The following is an 18,908-nucleotide window of genomic DNA, read 5'->3' on the forward strand; positions in this document are numbered from 1 at the left end:
TTGGAAAGCATTAGCCGAATCCGCAGCATAAGTAGAATCAAAGTGTGACTGTACCCTAAGGTACAGGTTTTTATAGGTCAAATTCCAGTTCGTTGTGACTGTACCCTAACCCTTGTGGATGTAGAACACAAAACCAAATTGTGCGTACTTATTCTATGTGCCATAATTTCTGCAGAGATTATAGTAAAGAGTAGTAAAAAAAAAGTAAAAAAAAGACTATAGTAGGGGCTCTCCAGTATGTCAATAGTCATGTAAATAACGGTAATGGGTCGCACACACCAAGACTGCATTTCAATAATTTATTTTTGCATGTTGGACAGGATGTGCACCTTAAGTCAGAGCGCGGTGGTCACATGAAGAGTTCCTGTCCAACATGCAAGAATAAATGATTGAAATACAGTCTTGGTGTGTGCGACCCATTACCGTTATTTATATGATATGATTTGAACGGGTAACGCACCTTAAGTCAGAGCGCGGTGGTCACATGAAGAGTAAACTTTAATCTAGTTAAATGTTTATTATTTCATATCAGGTTTTCTTGAGTGTAAAATGTCCTCTCCCACAACAAATCAGTGGCACATTCATGTAACCCTTTATGAATTACTAAAGTACACATGCAGTTGGATGTCATTTGCCAATCGGCATTTACATGTAAAATAATTAATTAGGAGGGGGAGAAATAAATGAAATATGAATGAACACATACGTTTACAGCAGCTACAGTACAACTCAACTTGTCAAGTGCTTTGTGTGTAACCCAGTTGTGTCTTACGTTGGATGTTGGGACAGTAAATGTCTAAATGACATCATATTGTATCGGCTACCTCACTGCTTTGCAGTGGTAAATGCATTGATTTGATTGTCTATGGGGAGCACACTAACAAACAACACACTACGATTGACCCCTAAACTGAGATATGTGTACATTTGCGTACACAAGTCTACTTATCCTCACAAAACGTTCCCCAAACTACCCCTAGGATCACACCTTGTTTATTGACAAAAGTTCATGCTTACTCTACATATTCAGATCTCACACTTGTAAGTCACTCTAGATAAGTGTCTGCTATATGCCTAAATTGTAAACTTCTAATCAACACAAATAGGATCTATTTTGTCAACTGATATTTTAATAAAAGTCCCACGCCCCCCTCAAAATGGCAGTCTATCCAGCTGATATTCATTGTCGCTTTTTCACAAGGGTCAGAAGTTGAGGTGAGTGCACTAGAGGACATTTAAAGGGAAATGTGACCTTTTGCTTCATCTTATTGTTAATCTGAAGGAGATCTATTTAGCAGTGGGGGTACAACTTATGTAATAACTATATGCTTATCGTTCTGTTTAAAGCATGTTAAAATGCTGCTTGTTAGAGCCTAAGGTGTTCAGTGCTCATGGGATTTCCAAAAACAGCTTCAAGAGCAGTAAACCCAGCCTATGCCTACAGGTATGAGTAAAACATAATGCCACCTTTTTTACAAAAGTGTCATATTCACCGGAAAAAAGTGGAATGCTATCAGTAACAGTTAACACCTGTATGACTTCAATGACACCCTCATTTACAATTCCTCAACTAGAGGATATGATATGAAGGCACATGTCCTAGAAACTTAACAGCTGATTTATAATTTAAAAAAAGACATCAGTCTCATGTGTACTATAAAAGTAGAAAATAGCAAGTGAAATAAAAGGAGAAGAAGAAGAAGAAGAAGAATTTAACAACGTTTCCTTTTAAAAACTACAGAAGCAGGGGGATACACACATTGAGCACACACACTGGCCTTAGTTCACAGAATACTGCTCCATTGGTCACCATTTTGTCAAACCTGCCTGGCCACACAGGTATTGACCAATCAATAAAAAATGTTGCACCCTGATGACTGTGTTGCGATTGCCACATTTTGGAATGTTTCAGCGTAAAATAATACTTTAAAAAAGAGAATACTTACAAACAGTCTAGGTGGCAGAATGGGAGGCTATAGTCTGAAATAGCCATCGTTAAAAAAGAAAAGAGAAAAAGAAGGTTGTAAGAAGGACAGATATGTACAAAGGTACAAATAATAATAATAATAATAATAATAATAATAATAATAATAATAATAATAATAATAATAATAATAATAATAAATAAATAATAATATAGCAATATAGCAAAACGCTTTCTAGAAAGGCAGTGAATTAGCCTCTATCAGTTTGGCATGGACACCTTCACAAGTCTATTTCTCCTCGCAAAACGAATCCACAAATAACCCATTTTAAACCCCTCAAACTTGAATTAAAACCCTGTCCAAACTCCCAGAAATTCTTTCCAACTCCCCCAACCCCACCCGGACACATGCAATACTTGACAGTTAATGAAACCCATAAACCCCCTTTTACTATAGTCTCAAAACAAAGTCCCTCTCCTCCCCTCCCCTCCCTTTCACCCTTAGAGCCAGGAGGCCCAGGTCAGACTGACCTATTAGGCCCTGGATTTGGGGTTCAGTTGTTTTCATGTGTGTTTAGTTTTTCTTTCCTTTTACTTCTTGAACATGTCCTGTAGCGGTCCCGGGAGGAACTTGAGGACAGTGTCCAGGATGCTTTCCTCGTCATCGTCATCTTCGTCTCCACAGCCTGCCGGGATGGCCTTCTTGGGACGCGTCAGCGAGCCCTCGCACGCCTGCTCCATGGCCGCCTTCTCCTCTGCCTCCTTTTCCTCCTTCTTCTTCAGCCCATACTGAATGGAGAGAAGGGAGGGCACAGGTGGTGTGGTGAAAGACAAGGTTAGAAACTTTCAGCCCATCATTATTGGCCCTGCAGTCGGTCCACATCGCTGTCATGCCAATAATAGTCTTGTGTGGCCAGACTGCTGCCTCCTGCAATTTTCCGTCATACTTTTGTCTGCATGAGACTTTGCCAAAAATGACAGTGAAGCACACCCTCTCGTTTAATATTGCTTTTTAATATTGCTTTTTAATAGTGTTTTTGACTTATTTTACTTAAAAAATCACAAAGTGATCGATTTATTTGTGGAGAGGGCCGGCACTGAGTAATTTGGCACCCTAGGAAAAGTGTGTCCTTGCAGTATTACAATAATATATTGTAGTTTTACTCAACTACATTTATTTGAAAACTTTAGTTACTAGTTACTTTGCAGATTTTGATTATTATTACCAAACATGCACTAAACAACTTCAGTTCAGTTCAGTGTGCATATAATATTATGCATATACATTTTTCTCCCTGCTCGGCACAATCAAACACCATCATTAAACATTAAAGAGCAGGGAGATAAATATACAACAACAACCCCCCATGGGGAACATAAATAACAGAGCCCACCGGTGGTGCCGGGGTGGTGGTGGGAGCAAACATCACGGAACAACCAGGAACAGCAGAAGGAAGGCAGGAAGCCCAATTGGTCAGCTGACTGCCACATCAGCGAATGACATGTGGGTCTTGCACACACTGAATACACCCACATAGTAAAGCAGCATATTAACCCCTTGAGTATATGTATGCGCCCTGGAGCACGGCATGAAACCCCTCGAGTATATCTGACTGAACTAACTGCAAGCTACGTATCATTCCTATATTGCAGTATTGATACTTTAACTTAAGTAAAAAATGAGTACTTTTCCCAATTCCCACCACTTCCTACTTGTAAGTACGTGTCCACTCGACTATGCTATGCAGTTGACATTTAAGCTAGTGGGGGGAGCGGTTAGGGGTGGGGGAGTGATTATGAAAGCGATTAGGGGTGGAGACAACTACCTATATTGTCACACCCATTCCTGGGGCTCAGAGGTGCTAAAATCTTTGAAATCTTTTCAGGGCAATTTCTCCACTTTGGGTTTTCTGGTTCAACAAATTTCAAAGGGTCATATCCTTTTCAAATATTTTCCAATTTCAATGATCAATACATCATATGAAAGCTTACATTCTGTAGTTTCATAATGTGTAAAAAGCTGAAACATGACCATGGCCCCATTGTGTTTTCTTGGGCGCCCCCCTCACCCCATGGTTCTGCCTGCAGGAAGGGCCGGCCTTGGGAGATTATCTTGTTGAAAAAAACTTTGGATTGGGTAGGGAGCTGGGTAGGCCTTCAATTAAGTAAGTAGGTTGGAGAGCCTTATAGTCGTTATCAGCCGAGAACACGGAAGTCTATCCTATGCGCGTGGCTAGACGCCTGGGAGAGGGATGGCTGAGGTGGGGTGCAACATCTATCAGCTCCCAGGACCCAGTACTTATCGCATGACTTGCCGCACCCAAGTTGTGCTACCCATGCGCTGAGTTGGCAGTGCCCGGGATCAAACCCGCAAGGCCTTGACACGGATACTGTTGGCCTACAAAAATGCATAATTCCTTTAGGACTCGTATTCATGCCAAAAAGGACGCCTTCCTTACCTTGTCCCTGATGCCCTGCCGTACTATTTCCCTCTCTGCCTCCATGCGGGTGTGCTTGGCCTTCCTTTCATCCTCCTGCTGTCTCAGTGCCTCCTGTCTGTCCTCCTCCTTCTTGGCTGCATCTGGGTCCTTCTCCTCCTCTCCACCCAGCATCTTACCCATGTCTTTGGTGGCCCCTAGAAGCAGATTACACACAGGTTTACTGTAGCTGTTATTTTTTTATTGTATCATTTGTTGAAGTACTGCTACAAATAAAAAGGGACATAGGTTAAAACATTTTTAAGCGTAGCTTTATTTTTAGGTAGCAGGGAAAGTAGGTCCTTAATTTTATCTTCATATTACTCAAGAATATATAAAGATACAAATAGCCTATGTTATTAGGATTAACCAAACAATATTAAAGGGGTAAAAAAAGGTCAGTAGGTGGTCCATTTCTTTTCTTCTTTAATGAGATTGGGAATGTTCAGAAAGCATTGATGAAGACAGTGATGGGGGGAGGCACAAGAAGATGTTGAATCCTTGGTCAGTATAGGTGTGCCGGAGGCGGATTTCTTAACAGCTTGACCATTGGCAGACAGATACATTCCAAGTGGTGTTGAGGATTATCGGTATATGTAGGGTTTCCTTAAGATTATCAAGGCATGTGCGTCTGTCTCAGAACAGAATGCAAAAGTAGAAGAGCCAAATTGGAAAGGCCTCAAAATAACAGCTAGTCTACTTCCGTTCGGTATTGGCCATCTGTCTACTCTACCTGTCCTGGCCTATTCACCACCTCAATTTCCAGGGTCTGAATTAATAACCACAGTGGTCAATGAATAAAAAAGTGGGGATAAAACAAACAAGTAACAGACAAATAAAACAAAGAAAATAAGATTGTTGGGTGCACATTGATAGATTAACTTACAAAACTGGTAGCATTTCATTTTTGTGGACTGACGTGTCCCAACTTAAGGTTTGGTTAAGAAACAGAAAACTGGACTGGGGCAACGGAACCTGAAAGAGAACCTCTTTTCATGCCTGGCCCAAGGCTGCTCAGTGATTAAATAAGCCTGTACGTACAGTATATGTATTTGGCAGCAGGTGTGTCAGTAAGAGCGCAATGTGAGTAACTACTAACTATTACCTCTTACAGCATCTGTGACTGGAATAACCCATTTTGGGCGGGAACCCCTTTTGGTGTTTCAAACATTGTTATAATTTAGCTATTGAAAAATAGCAGATCTACAAGCTCATAGCGCGCCACCGAGTGGCGCGCTACGAGCTTGTAGGTCTGCTATTTTTGAAAAATTGTTAAAATATTTATTTCAGAAAACTGGAGGATTTAGAAGATTCTTTTTTAATTTTGAGGTCAGGCCTAAATGGGTCTCTCTAGACCTCTGGATGGTCTCTGGTGAAACGCTACCCTCTACCCTATTGATATTGATGTTGTTAGCACTGTTCAATCAATAGTAAATACAGGACCACCTGAGAGGATGTGTATTATGTATCCTCCTGTAACTTGATATAAGTATGGATTAATTCCCTGGGCATGTATTCGTATAGTAGCAGTGAGTGGTGGTGGTGGTAGTATTAGTTGTATTATGCAGTATAGTATCAGCCGCAGTATGGTAGTTGTTGTCGTAGTAATCTTTCTCTTTTTACCCATTAAGACAGAGAACGCATCTGTGTCACTTTAACTTTTAACCACTTCAACCATTATTCTATGATGATATAAAGAGCTTGTAGATCTGCTATTTTTTTTATCTTGTGTGAAGATCTTTGAATATATATTTTTTACATTTTGAACTTCTGGGGGTCCCTGGAAGAATATATTTTGTGATGCGGGCGGGGGCCAAATCAAACTATAATTCACTCAATGTCTGTCTGTCTGAATAAATGTCTGAAACACTGTCGTAGCTCCTCACTGGCTGCACCAATCGCTCCGACTTTTCACACAGGCATTGACCATAATATTATTTATATTGAGGTATATTTTCCCCCATTTAACAAATTATAAATGAATTACTTTACGACACCTGCACACAGCCACTGTTCTCGGTGTAACTCCACTGTCATGCTTCCTCTGCTACCGCCGCACCACAACAAACAGTGGCCTATACAGTTTTGCGCCTGGCCCAGTGCCACCATGCCAACACATTGGGACCAACTCGCCACTCAGTGGAATGGACTGTTAACGTTCCACCATGGTGAACACGCACGGGTTCATTTCGTTACATTCTCAACGTCTAATTACTGTGTACTTTTTGGATATAATCGTATCATATATCGAGAATATACTCCACCACTAGGGAGGGGGAACACAGCTACAGCTCCTGCATGGAAACGAGTGAGCTGGTGCGACAGGACTTATTTTCTTCTTCTTTTATAACCAACGCTGACCTGACCACAGTGAAGCGAGTGAAGCAACTGGAACCATGTATCTGCTTTGAACGCACCTTCAGTCCCCAAGCCTGGCTTTAGCCACAATGATAAGTGGCGGCCAAGCTACACCAGGCAATTTTGCGCGCGTGCGTATGCGTTTACTGCGCGCGTACAGTGCGTTTGGATAGGACCAATATATGTCAATGATACCAGCTACACCAGACGCACGGATACCGCGGGCCATCCTACGCGTTCTCTAAAAATAGGATCGGTTCTAATTTTTTTACGTGCGTATGCCCCCAGTGACGCAAGCGAGCGCGGTCCCGTGAAATTGCCACGCGTGTGCTCGTTTTTATTTGTTCACGCTACGAGTCCCGTGCCCCTCATGAGCAGACGCGTCGCTGATCCAGGCGAGAATGCGTGTCACTCGCATCCCGTCTGAGGTGGCCTTTAATGGGTTAAATATCAGCAGGTCTGTAAACCACATGGGTGCAGCTGGCTATGGTGCTCTGCTGGGGATGCATAATTGCATATGGTGCTCCTAATTGCCCTGCAGGGTGGTGTGTGTGTCGTGTGTGTGTGGGGCAGCACACGTCAGGATGACAAATTAACACCCAGCGGGGGGGATGCTTGTGTACTGGCTGGGGAGCGGGGGGAGGGGGTGGCAGGAAAAGAACCCCTGGTGAACCAGAGTTAAGGTCAGACTGTCCACCGGCACTACTGTACTACTGTGGTCGTTGCTTCACGCCACATGAAAACAAACATCTGCCATGCTGCTGGCACCGTGTACACATTCACTCACTCACTACTGTTTATTGTTTATTTTATTTTTTACAATACCATTGGTTCATCTTTTGCTTTGAAGCAGTGCATGTGTTATTAACTCATTCGATGATGACATCGCCTTTTCACGCCTCCAGGTCCCAAACGCCCTCTGCGCCGCGTTCGCCTTTTCACGCCTTTTTTAATGTCACTTGATTACGGTTCACAACTGTGTCCTGTACACGCTCATAACACAAAAAAAGAAGAAAAATTCCACTGGCTTATGTTGTCTATGGTGACGCAGTTTTTAGAATCGTAATATCTCGGATTCTTCTTTTTGGCTCAAAAGAAGCTAGATTTGCGGCTTATTTCTCGAAACGACATGATCCCCGGTTACAAAATGAATGTTTTTAACTGACTGCGTGGCGGTCCAGGAGTACCTTTTACAGACACCATATGGGGGTGTTCACGGTCAATGAGTGAAATCAGAACAAAAAGAGGGAAAACTGATGATGGGACAAAGAGCGGTAAAATGTTGAGTGTTAATTTAACCACTTAAATAGTTAACTCTACATTTACTCTACATTTACTGCTGTTACGACCCTTAGGAGAACATTCTGTCATTTAAAAAGAAACTCTTGGTCCTTTGCCCAGCTGGCTATATTCTAGATGTAGAACATAGTTTCTCTTCATGTACTGCATCTGTCCCCATGTAGCCCAATCTAATCCAAGTTATATAATAGAGTACATTTAAAACTATATTGAACCAGCGTTTACACTCAGGAAAACGAAATAAAATAAATAATATTAAAAACAATAAAATAGAAGACCAAAATAAACAGTTTAAAGTAAACATATTTGCTTCAAAAACTGTCAATTATTTTGAATTAAAAGCCAAAGAATATACACATGAGTTTTCAAACAGGATTTAAAAACAAGCTAGGTTGGAGCCGTCTAAACTTGGGGCGGGAGAAGGTTTTGTTTCACAATGTGGGGGCTAAAAACAATCCTCCCTGGTCTTCGGTCTTGTTTTTGATACCACAAGAACTAGAAGTGACTGGTCAGCAGACCTCAAAGACCTTGTGGGAGGTTCATCACAAGCAGCTCAGCGAACACCCTGCGAAGTACGAACCACAACACACGCTACTACGTACAAACAGCAAACCTCAAGGCAATGCTCCATAGGCAACGTTAAAACAGAAAGCTTGCGTCAACACATATTTGGTTATGTGTAAGCATTGTTAAGTATACTGTATGCACTATGCTGCATGCATCACTCTCTGCAACCCAAGTTTAAAGGATGAAGGAAAGCAATGATCCAGCGCCAGTAAGACTGAAGAAATGTTTTCAATTTGCGTTGTGAAATTTAAAGATTACACTGTGTGTAGGGTGATTCAAGCCCGTTAGTTAGATAACTGCTAATTAATTTAGCTAACAGTCTGGAAGCCCTTTCAATTACACAGGAAAGCCATGCAATTAGACTTGTCTTGTTTTTATGAAATTGCCATGGAATTCAATTATTCTGAATACGAATTAGTTTGGAGCACTGTTATATTGGGACACTGCAATGTTACTATAGGACTAATAGTACAAAAAAATATTAAAAGTTTATTAAAAATAAACATTGCACTGACATTGCCTTGGCATGACAAACGTTCTGTCTGTCTGACTGTCCATCTATCCAGTGGTGTAGTTATACGCTCGTATGTCGTGCCAAAGAAAAATAGAAAAGCGTATATTGTCTGCTAATTATTTCATACAGATACAGCCTATAGGCTAGATATAAAATATAATGCATGTCGCGCAGGGAATAATTATGGTATAACGTCGGAAGAAACCTATAGGCTACAGCACTGCATCTATCTATCGTCTAATTTTCACTATTATTCATTCATTCACTCTGACTCACACTCATTCTTTCTTTCACTCTTTCACTCAACTTAACCCATTTTGGGCGGGAACCCCTTTTGGTGTTAGCATTATGTTATGCTTTAGCTATTGAAAAATAGCAGATCTACAAGCTCATAGCTTGTAGGTCTGCTATTTTTGAAAAATCGAAGAACGACTGACATATAGAAAACTGTCAGGATGTAGAAGACATTTTTAGAATCTGATCTCAGGTCAAAATGGGTTAATTGAATTTCTGTCCACTGCAGGGCATCATATTCCAGTGGTGTAAAACACTGGTTCCCAAAGTGGGGTCCTTGAGAGAGTTCCAGGGGGTCCCCAGCTAAATAAAAAATAGGAACCAAATGGACCTTTATGGGTCTGTCAGAGAGTGTACAAATGGAACCAAATGGACCCGTTACTCAGAGTTAAATTAACATTGATTTTACAATACAACTTGGGGTCTCAGAGATAGAAATGCCATTAAATGGGGGTCCGTGGACTAATGCATGCCAAACTGGGGGTCATTGAAATTAAAATGGTTGAGAATCACTGCTAGAGCAGAGAAAGATCTCTCTCAAAGAAAAATCCCTCTTATGGGGGACCCTGGCTTTCTTATCTTTCTTTGACGTGAAAACGTTTTGGAACTAATGGTGTAAAAAGTACTTGCATCTCTTACTTAGTTACATACACCACTGTCATATTCACAGCTTGTCATAGCAGCCCACACACAGGACTAATGTGCCACTCATTGCCGCTGCAATCTCCAGAGTGTGACACATGATGAGTAGACCGATGATGAGCCTCTTTACCCTTCAAATGCATCCTATACTGCATGTATATCCTTCTCTCATCTTCCTTCTCTTCTCATCCGTCACCTCCCCTTCCTCCTCCTCCCTGTCCTTTCATTCTGTCTTTCATTTCATTCCTTTTCATCTCCTCTCCTCTCAACAGTCCATTAAAGACTAGAGGCCTTATTTAAACAACCCACATGGTGCATGGTCTGAAATGAATGGCGCAAGTGCCCTGGGGGCGTGCCCAATTACACATTTTCTTTTCATGTTATAAGGTGCATATTCTGGACATAAAGGCAGAAGGCACAAAGGGGTTGTAATTTAATCTCTCACTTCTTCAAAGATGAGAGATCCTTGAACGTATTTTCTATCAGAAATAAAGTGTAAGCTATTTAATGATCTTGAGTCAATAGTCATATTGAACACACACACACACACACACACACACACACACACACACACACACACACACACACACACACACACACACACACACACACACACACACACACACACACACACACACACACACACACACACACACACACACACACACACACACACACACACACACACACACACACACACACACACACACACACAATTTAAGGTAGCGTGCACAATAGTACTTGTGCACAATGGATAGTACTTCTCTCCTGTGTCATTTACAGGGAATGCAGATATTAAATGCATCACTTCAGGGTCCAATTCCACCATTAGCTACATTAGCAATGATCTTTTTTACCACCAAGTTCTGCTTTGACGTGTTGCAGAGCTTTGTAGATCAGCTATTCTCACTATTTTTGAATTAAAAAAATGATAATTTGACAAAAATAGAGACACCAGGGATAATATAGTTAGCCGAGCCATGTGGCCCATTGCGCATCACATGTCTCCGGTTTCTGTTGAGTGAGGCGGCTTGATGTACATTACGAGTACATCCCTTGGACATGAGGCTAGTATGTTGCAGGGATTTACCCAAAATCCAACCCTGCCTCCCTTGCTAAGCACGGAGGCACAAGCTTTTGGTATGACCCGGTCGGTGTTACCCCGACCTTTTTGATTGAATACTTTATTAGTCAGAAATGTCTCAATCTTGGGTGCCCACTGGCCTAGGCTGGCTCATAACAAACATATAGGCTCTAATGCAGGTTTGAATCCAGATCCCGACAACCGTTGCTGCGTGTCACTCCCTGTCTCTTTCTCCCCGTTTCCTCTCTACCTCCCATTCAATTATGATTAAATTGTTACATTATGATATTATCAAACATAAACATCAAACATATCAGACGATGTACATTTATACCAAAAGGAAATGCACGTATATAATTCAGTCTGACAAGAAGTAGGGATAAAACATATCCCCACCCGACCCCAGAAAATCCAACGCTGAATACGTTGAGAAATCTACTGTATCTAATAATACAGTAATTTAATAGGAAGAGAGGGAGGACATGAAGAAGACGGAGGAGAGACAGAGGGGGGATGACAAGAGGAAAATGAGGGTAAAGACATAAGGGAGGGGGCAGAGAAGGCATGGGCCATTAGGGCCTCAGGCAGACAAATGGACTGTACTGCTGAATCATTTGTTAAGGGTGGGGAGGTTTGAAGAATGGAACTCATTTGAATAATGGATGAGCATCACGGGCAAATAACAAGCATGTATGGTGAAAGAAAGAAAGAAAAATGTTATAGCTATAATCAAAATGTCAGGGTCTGGGTCTGAAGTTTGCAAGAAAACATGGAAGTGGCTGGAGGGAAATGCCAACATGCACGCACGCACCCTATTTTCTACAGTCTATGGCACGCAGCCACGCACGCACGCATACACACACAGACATATCTTTTCTGTGTTTGTCGTTTGTTTTTCTCTTTTAGTTTGACAGCTTAGGTAGAGAGTGGGACAAGTGGAACACAGCCACCCTAAGGACTACTGTACCGAGTTAGTCTCTCAGTCAACTGTTGACTCCATCAAATTCAAGGAAAAGAGTTTTCTTTCCTTTATTTTTTGACGATGGGTTCTCAGATTGGTACCGAGTAGACCGCTAGACTTACTGCACATGTAAACAGAGCTGCTACCTTTAAACACATCTTAAATATGCTTTTTTTGTATACTATTTAATACTATACTATATTTAGTTGTTATTCATCATGTCATGTCTATGAATTGGTTGCATAGGGCCTAAATGGAAACAAAGTGTTTAACTGTACTCTGTTGCTGTTTTACATTTCTACCTAATAAACTATTCAATCAATCAATCAATCAATAGTCTTGATGCTGCCATTTGTCCCAAAGTGCCTGCAAAAGATTGCTGCTATTTAACCCATTCTGAGTTCTGACCTGAGATCAGATTCATACGAGGTTTCCACTGGACACACACTGGTCTGATTAACCCATTCTGACCTGAGATCAGATTCTAAAAATGTCAGTCGTTCTTCGATTTTTCAAAAATAGCAGATCTACAAGCTCATAGCACGCCACTATGAGCTTGTAGATCTGCTATTTTTCAATAGCTAAAGCATAACATGATGCTAACACCAAAATGGGTTCCCGTTCAGAATGGGTTAATACCCTGTATAGAATGTATATAATGACACAATGATACATAGCTCTGTTTCTACAATACTGTATCCACTCCAACTGTATCACCTGTGAATCACTCGTTAGCCTACCTTAAGTTGTAACTGCTCCCCTAGTTTGTCATTTAATCGACCCAGGTGTGTACTATAGACGGGTGATGGATTGTCATCAGATGAGTGTATGAATGTTATCATTTATCATTTCTCGCATTGTTAATACTAACGTGGTCCGCGACAACCGTGGTAAAGAAGCGTCAAACTGGCTGCCAGCCAGGGCTACGCAGCTGCCATCTAGTGGATGAATAGGGGTATTGAATTATCACCGACAAACAGTAGTAAGTAACGTAAGCATTGATGGGGCACTATATGAATGCCGACGTGACAGGCGTGTGTGGGGTCCTCACCCCAAACGCACAGGAAAACAGAACGTCTCCTGCTTGAGTGGCAAAAACAGAACAGTCCTATCTGATTGCATTAAACGATATTAAACGATGTTTACTTTGCCACTCACATTGCCACCCGATTTGCCACTCACTTTATGCATGCGCATACCGTCCGCTATTGAAAATTGCGACAGTTGGAAGGGAGACATGAGGGAAGCAACAGGTTAGAATGCCACAGGGTTGCATTCTATAGCGCTGCCGTGTACATGAGGATCAGAAGAGACACACTCACGATTCCCTGAACACTGCCATGAATTCTTCAGGTGAAGTAAATGAGAGAGGGAGTTGACTAACATTGATGTTAGTCACGCCCCATGCTGCTGTAACACAGTGCGCCAGGGCAGGTAGCTTATAGGCCAGCAATGTTTCACAGCAAGCATGCTTGATTTGAGGCATTTTGTTTAAAATGGGCCACTCCTGCAAACTTTGGGAGCCATTCTTTGCCAATCAGGGTGGAATATGTCAAATCGGACAGATCCATCTGCCTTCGGCCTGGCGGAGACAATACAGAGAGCAAACGAGATTTTGCAGAGACTTCAAAAGAACACAGAATGTTTATGAAAGAAAAGCATAATCTTTGTATTGTTTTGTATTGTATGTATTTTTGTCATACATCCTAATTGTCTCCACCAGGCCGAAGGCATGGGGAGAGAGTATTTTGCACTCCGTCCGTGTGTGTGTCCGTCCTTCCGTCCTTCCGTCTGTCCATTACCAGATAATCTCCGGCACCACTGGCCCGAACCATGCCAAACTTTGCACATACAGTACACTCCCTGGATGCTAACGATGAACCTCTGCTCCAAATATTCCACAACAGCCTGTTATAGCGCCACCATGAGGCAGATTTTGGCAAAACACATTTCTGTAGATTACTCGTACACATTGTATCACACAATTCGGTATACACTATCTCGCCTTGATTATTGTAATGCCCTCTACGCCGGCATCACCCAAGCCTCCCTCTCCCGCCTTCAACTTGTTCAGAATGCTGCCGCACGACTTTTAACAGGATCCCGGAAATATGAACATATCGCTCCCGTCTTAGCTGCACTCCACTGACTCCCAGTACGTTTTAGGATCCATTTTAAGATTTTATTGTTTGTTTTGAAATCTTTAAATGGATCAGCGCCAGTTTGTTTCCGATCTCCTAAAACCCTATGTTCCATCTAGATCACTGAGGTCAGCTAATCAAAGGGGACGACATGGCACAGATTTCATCCAAATCTCACGCAAATCGGTAAACATGATCTCTGTAGTCATGTGATTTATCAGATTCTACACTGATTGGCTAAGATTGCCTTCCAAAGTTTTCAGGAGTGGCCAGTTTTGTACAAAATGCTGCAAAAGTCCTGCTGATCCAGAATTCTATCCTCAGAGATTCTATGAGTGATCTGGCTCTGCATTTCCTCAACAAAATGAAGAAACATTTTGCAAAAAACATCCTAAACATTTTGCCAAACATCACACACACACTCCTATCCTCCTGGTGGAGACCTGTGCCCAGAAGGGCACTTTTTCTAGTTCCCTGATATTACCCTGTATATAGTAACTGTTGCATTGAGTCTGAGGAGGATTACAGAAACCTTCTGAATTGAAAGAGTAGCACAACAACATCCATTGTTGGATTGACACACTGTCACGCCGCTCTCTATTGGAAAGTTTACACATTCATGTGAAAATGGCACAATTCCCCCAGGGCTTGTCCGCACTATAAAAGCAATGTCTGTGAAGCAACATATGCACTGCAGGCTCTGGGGTGTTATTTATGATTTTCTATTAATTCCGCCTTGTCTGGTTGTATAGTCGACGGCCACTAAACGAAATGAAAATGTTCAAGTATGTGACAACAATGTTTTGTATTCTATTCTATTCTATTCTATAGTATGCCGTCCCCCCTCTTGTGTGTGCTTGTGTGTGGCTGCTCGTATATTGCATTCAGGAGTGTGCTTGAGGTTTGTCGTCGTCCAGCTGCGCCCCTCAATGAAATAAATGGCAAAATGCTTCAAGGCCACAGCAGCCACAGCAAAGGTCACAGCAATATAGGCTCTGCCTCAATGGGAGTTAAATTAGAACTAGCACCACCCCCACAACCAACATAGGGCGAGAGAGGAATGGAGAGATGTGGAGAGGAGGGACCGGGGGACCTTGAGGGAGGCAAGGAGAGAGAGAGAGAGAGAGAGAGAGAGAGAGAGAGAGAGAGAGAGAGAGGAGAGAGACTGCCTTAATGGGTGCCCCCACAAGCCCTGCAGCAGACAGATAGATAAGACGGATACATGGATGGACAGGGTTTTGAATGAATGGTAGGACGGATGGTAACAAAGACAGGGAGCAATGGAATGGGTAAAATGATGATGGATGGAGGGAGGGAGGGAGGGATGAATGGAGCGAGTGACAGACAGCATTCCCAGCACCCCTTTAAAAAAACACAGGGGTATAAGGAGAGTCTAATGGGAGAGAGACAAAGAGGGTATGAGAGACAGATGTGTTACAGAGAAGGGGGATGGAGACAGAGGGTGGGAACTGGGAAGTTGTGCAGGGGGAACTGGAGAGAGGGTTGGATGGAGGTTAGACGCTACACACAAGGGGGGAAATGAAGGGCTGGAAGGGTGAAGGGGAAAAGATGGAACAAATGCACGAAAGAGGGAGGTCGGTTGGGTGCAGCCGATGGCAATTACAATTGGTACAAGGAGATGGGATGGACTGAGGGAGAGCTGAAAGTGGGGGGAGAGAGAGACAGAAATAGACAGAGAGGGAGAGAGAGAGATGCGAATAGAGGATGATGACTGATGAGACATGCAGGGAAAGTGGGTAGTGGGTAGAGGAAGTAAATTCTGGGTGGGAAAGACAAGGAGAGAGAGAGAGAGAGAGAGAGAGAGGAGAAGAGACAGCAGAAGCGAACGTGGAACCGGATGTGGAGAGGAGATAGACGATAGTAAACAGACAAAAATAAAGAAAAAAACAGGGCCGGAGGAGAAATGAAAGGAAATGAGAAGGGAGAGAGGGAGAGCAGGGAGGAAATGAAAGCCTGGGGCAGGAGGGATGGATAGGTGGACACAGACGGAGAGAGGCCGTGAGAGGATGTAAATCACCTTTTATTATTGCCCGTGGTCCTTGGGCTGATAGCGGCAGATGAGAGCTGATTTAAGCATGCATTGACCCCCCTGACCCTCTTCAGTGACATGTAAATCCACATGGCTTTCACGCTAGCACTGACACCTGTACAATGGTCAGCCGCCAGGGCCCTATACAGGACAATTCATTGTCCTGTAGGTGTTCATTTAACTCTGTGAGTGTAGCAAAATTAAGTTAAAAAAGTTTAATGAGTATAACATGGAGGAGTTTAAAGAGCATACTGAGCATCGCAACATTAACCTATACTTTCCTTTGGAAGGCATTTTCATATTCACATATATTAATTGTGTGCGCTTGTTTGTAAACATACAAATATGTTAACATACTGAAAGTAACATATATGTTCTGCATGTCTCAGTGGTGTTTCTCTGTATCTTTCCTTTCATTGCAAGTGTGCACTGAAGCACACACACTGCATGGTAGCGTTGCGTACTCACCACCCAAGGCTTGTTTCATGACAAAATCCATGGTTCCTGCTGATTACGGCGGTCGCTCTTCTCAAACGTGAAGACAACTGTGCACGTCGCCACCCCAAGCCTGTGTTGTTCCTGTTCCTTCACTCTCTCTTCCGTCCTCTGATACCTCTGTTAAGAAAACAAAACAAAGCTAATTGTTTAGGGGTGTGAGTGTGACAGCTATTCAAACTAATAGGTTTTTTGTCAAATAATAGAAAAATAACAGATGCACAGCCTTGCAGATGGGCTATTTTTGAAATTGTTGGCCTTGCTTAAGTGGTTAATCATTATGAAATAAAAACATAAAACCATTTAATAACTGAAAAGAGATGTTTAATCGAGGGCGATGGCCGATCTTCTTAAGACATTTTTGCTTAGAAATCTGCAGCTAAGGGACAGCTCTCCATTGCAGATTTGGTCAAGGACATGATTTAGACTTTATTACTATTATTTTTTAATCTCATTGCACAGTGGTAGGAATCTTGACGCAGGTGTGCATTTTGTGGCATCTTTGGTCCCGGGGGGAGGGGTGGGTGGGATTGTCTGTTTGTTGTTTGTTTTTGTGTTCCTTTCTTTTGCTGTTGTACGTGTTACTTTATTCATTCATGGTGTCAACATGTTTTATTGTGCTATTTTGTCTTAAATAAAATACATTTGATGACAAAAAAAGGGGGGACAGCTCTCCGATTAACAAGAAAAACAATTCTACGGACCACACTACAATGAAGACACTGGAAAACACTCCATACATAAGACCACACAGTAATAGAATAATCTGACTACAGGTGATTCAAAGGGATGTTCTAATAAAAACAAAACATTTTCATTTTGAAGAGATTCCGTGGAAGGATGAGGGGCTTGAATGATTTTACCACTTTTACCACAACTAAATTAATGCCCAATTAAAAACATCATGTCATGCATGCAGATTGTTATTTTTGGCTCACTCTTACACATGAACTACTGCTGCTGGCCCTGTATGTTAACTCATAAAATAAATTAGCTATACAACAGAGTAGAATTCAGTGAGAACACATTTAATGTTATTGTCCACATCTTGTGGACAATACTACCAAGAAGTTCCATAACCACCCTGTCAGTCAAACACCACCAAAACAAGGACAAGATAAGAAAATAATGACAAGATAACAGCACATCCTGAAAAAAAGATCTCACACAAGATACACACCCTACCCTAAGTGACGACGGAGGGATCAGGCTCACGTACGGTAACATAAACAACAGCTAATGGGATTTTCCTAAACGTTCCTTTCCCCCCGTGACAGCGATCCCATTCCTGAGAAGAGCCCGGGATCGATACAGAGACAGCATGTTTCAAGTCAGTGTCCACTTATCTATGAGGAAAGCAATACCCATAGATTATCTGTCTGTTCCCACTGACGAGTCATGAATAATTTCACAGTAACTTGAATGATATGGTTGCTTTTTTTGGTACAGATCCATCACATGGAAGGGTAGAAACCTACAGTAGTCAAATACTGTATAGTGTATTCTATACACTGTATAGGTAATGGTACTATGGAACTCGTCTATAGACCATTGGTTCCAAAACTGGGGTCTGGGGACCCCCAGGGGTCATTGAGGGAGTTCCAGGGGGTCCCCAGCTAAATGATAGTTTGGAACCAAATGGACCGTTATGGGTCTGTAACTCTGCGAGTGTACAAATGGAACCAAATGGACCTGTTAGAGTCCACTTGGTTCCATTTGTACACTCTCAGAGTTAAATTAGCATTGATTTTACAATATAAGTTTGGGTCCCAGAGATAGAAATGCCATTAAGTGGGGGGCTGTAGACTAATATGCATGTCAAACAGGGGGTTGAGAATCACCCGTTTACTTCACAATAGTTTTGAAATACACGTGCGTGCGTGCATGCAAGCGCCAAGCGCAGACTCTGCGCAGACTGTACGTGTGATAATAAGATGTGCACAACCACCATCAGTGGTGTGCAAACCCAGAATGTATAATAATAACGTGCATCCGTTAAAGTTGCTTCATAAAATAAGTTTATAAATAGCTGTATAGATTTTTAACGAATAGAGAAGTTCATTCAGTGTCTAACTCACCACCTCTCTCTCTCTCTCTCTCAT

General features: G+C 42.1%; 1 protein-coding gene across 2 annotated transcripts in view; it reads right to left on the reverse strand.

Moving 5' to 3' along the window:
- Nucleotides 1–339: 339 nt before the first annotated feature.
- LOC308322571 (complexin-2) overlaps nucleotides 340–18,908 on the reverse strand; it is a 42,742-nt gene continuing 24,173 nt past the window's right edge. For both annotated transcript variants that reach the window (XM_080773927.1, XM_080773926.1), the window contains exons 2-4: nucleotides 16,780–16,926; nucleotides 4,384–4,559; nucleotides 340–2,713 (exon numbers count right to left, since the gene is read on the reverse strand). In XM_080773927.1, coding sequence (XP_080630053.1) covers nucleotides 2,516–2,713; nucleotides 4,384–4,559; nucleotides 16,780–16,810 — 405 coding nt within the window. In that variant the 5' untranslated portion in view covers nucleotides 16,811–16,926 and the 3' untranslated portion in view covers nucleotides 340–2,515. The remainder of the gene's footprint in view (nucleotides 2,714–4,383; nucleotides 4,560–16,779; nucleotides 16,927–18,908) is intronic.

Source organism: Protomyctophum bolini (genome assembly GCF_963924005.1).
Source record: "Protomyctophum bolini genome assembly, chromosome: 10".
NCBI classification, from domain to species: Eukaryota; Metazoa; Chordata; class Actinopteri; order Myctophiformes; family Myctophidae; genus Protomyctophum; species Protomyctophum bolini.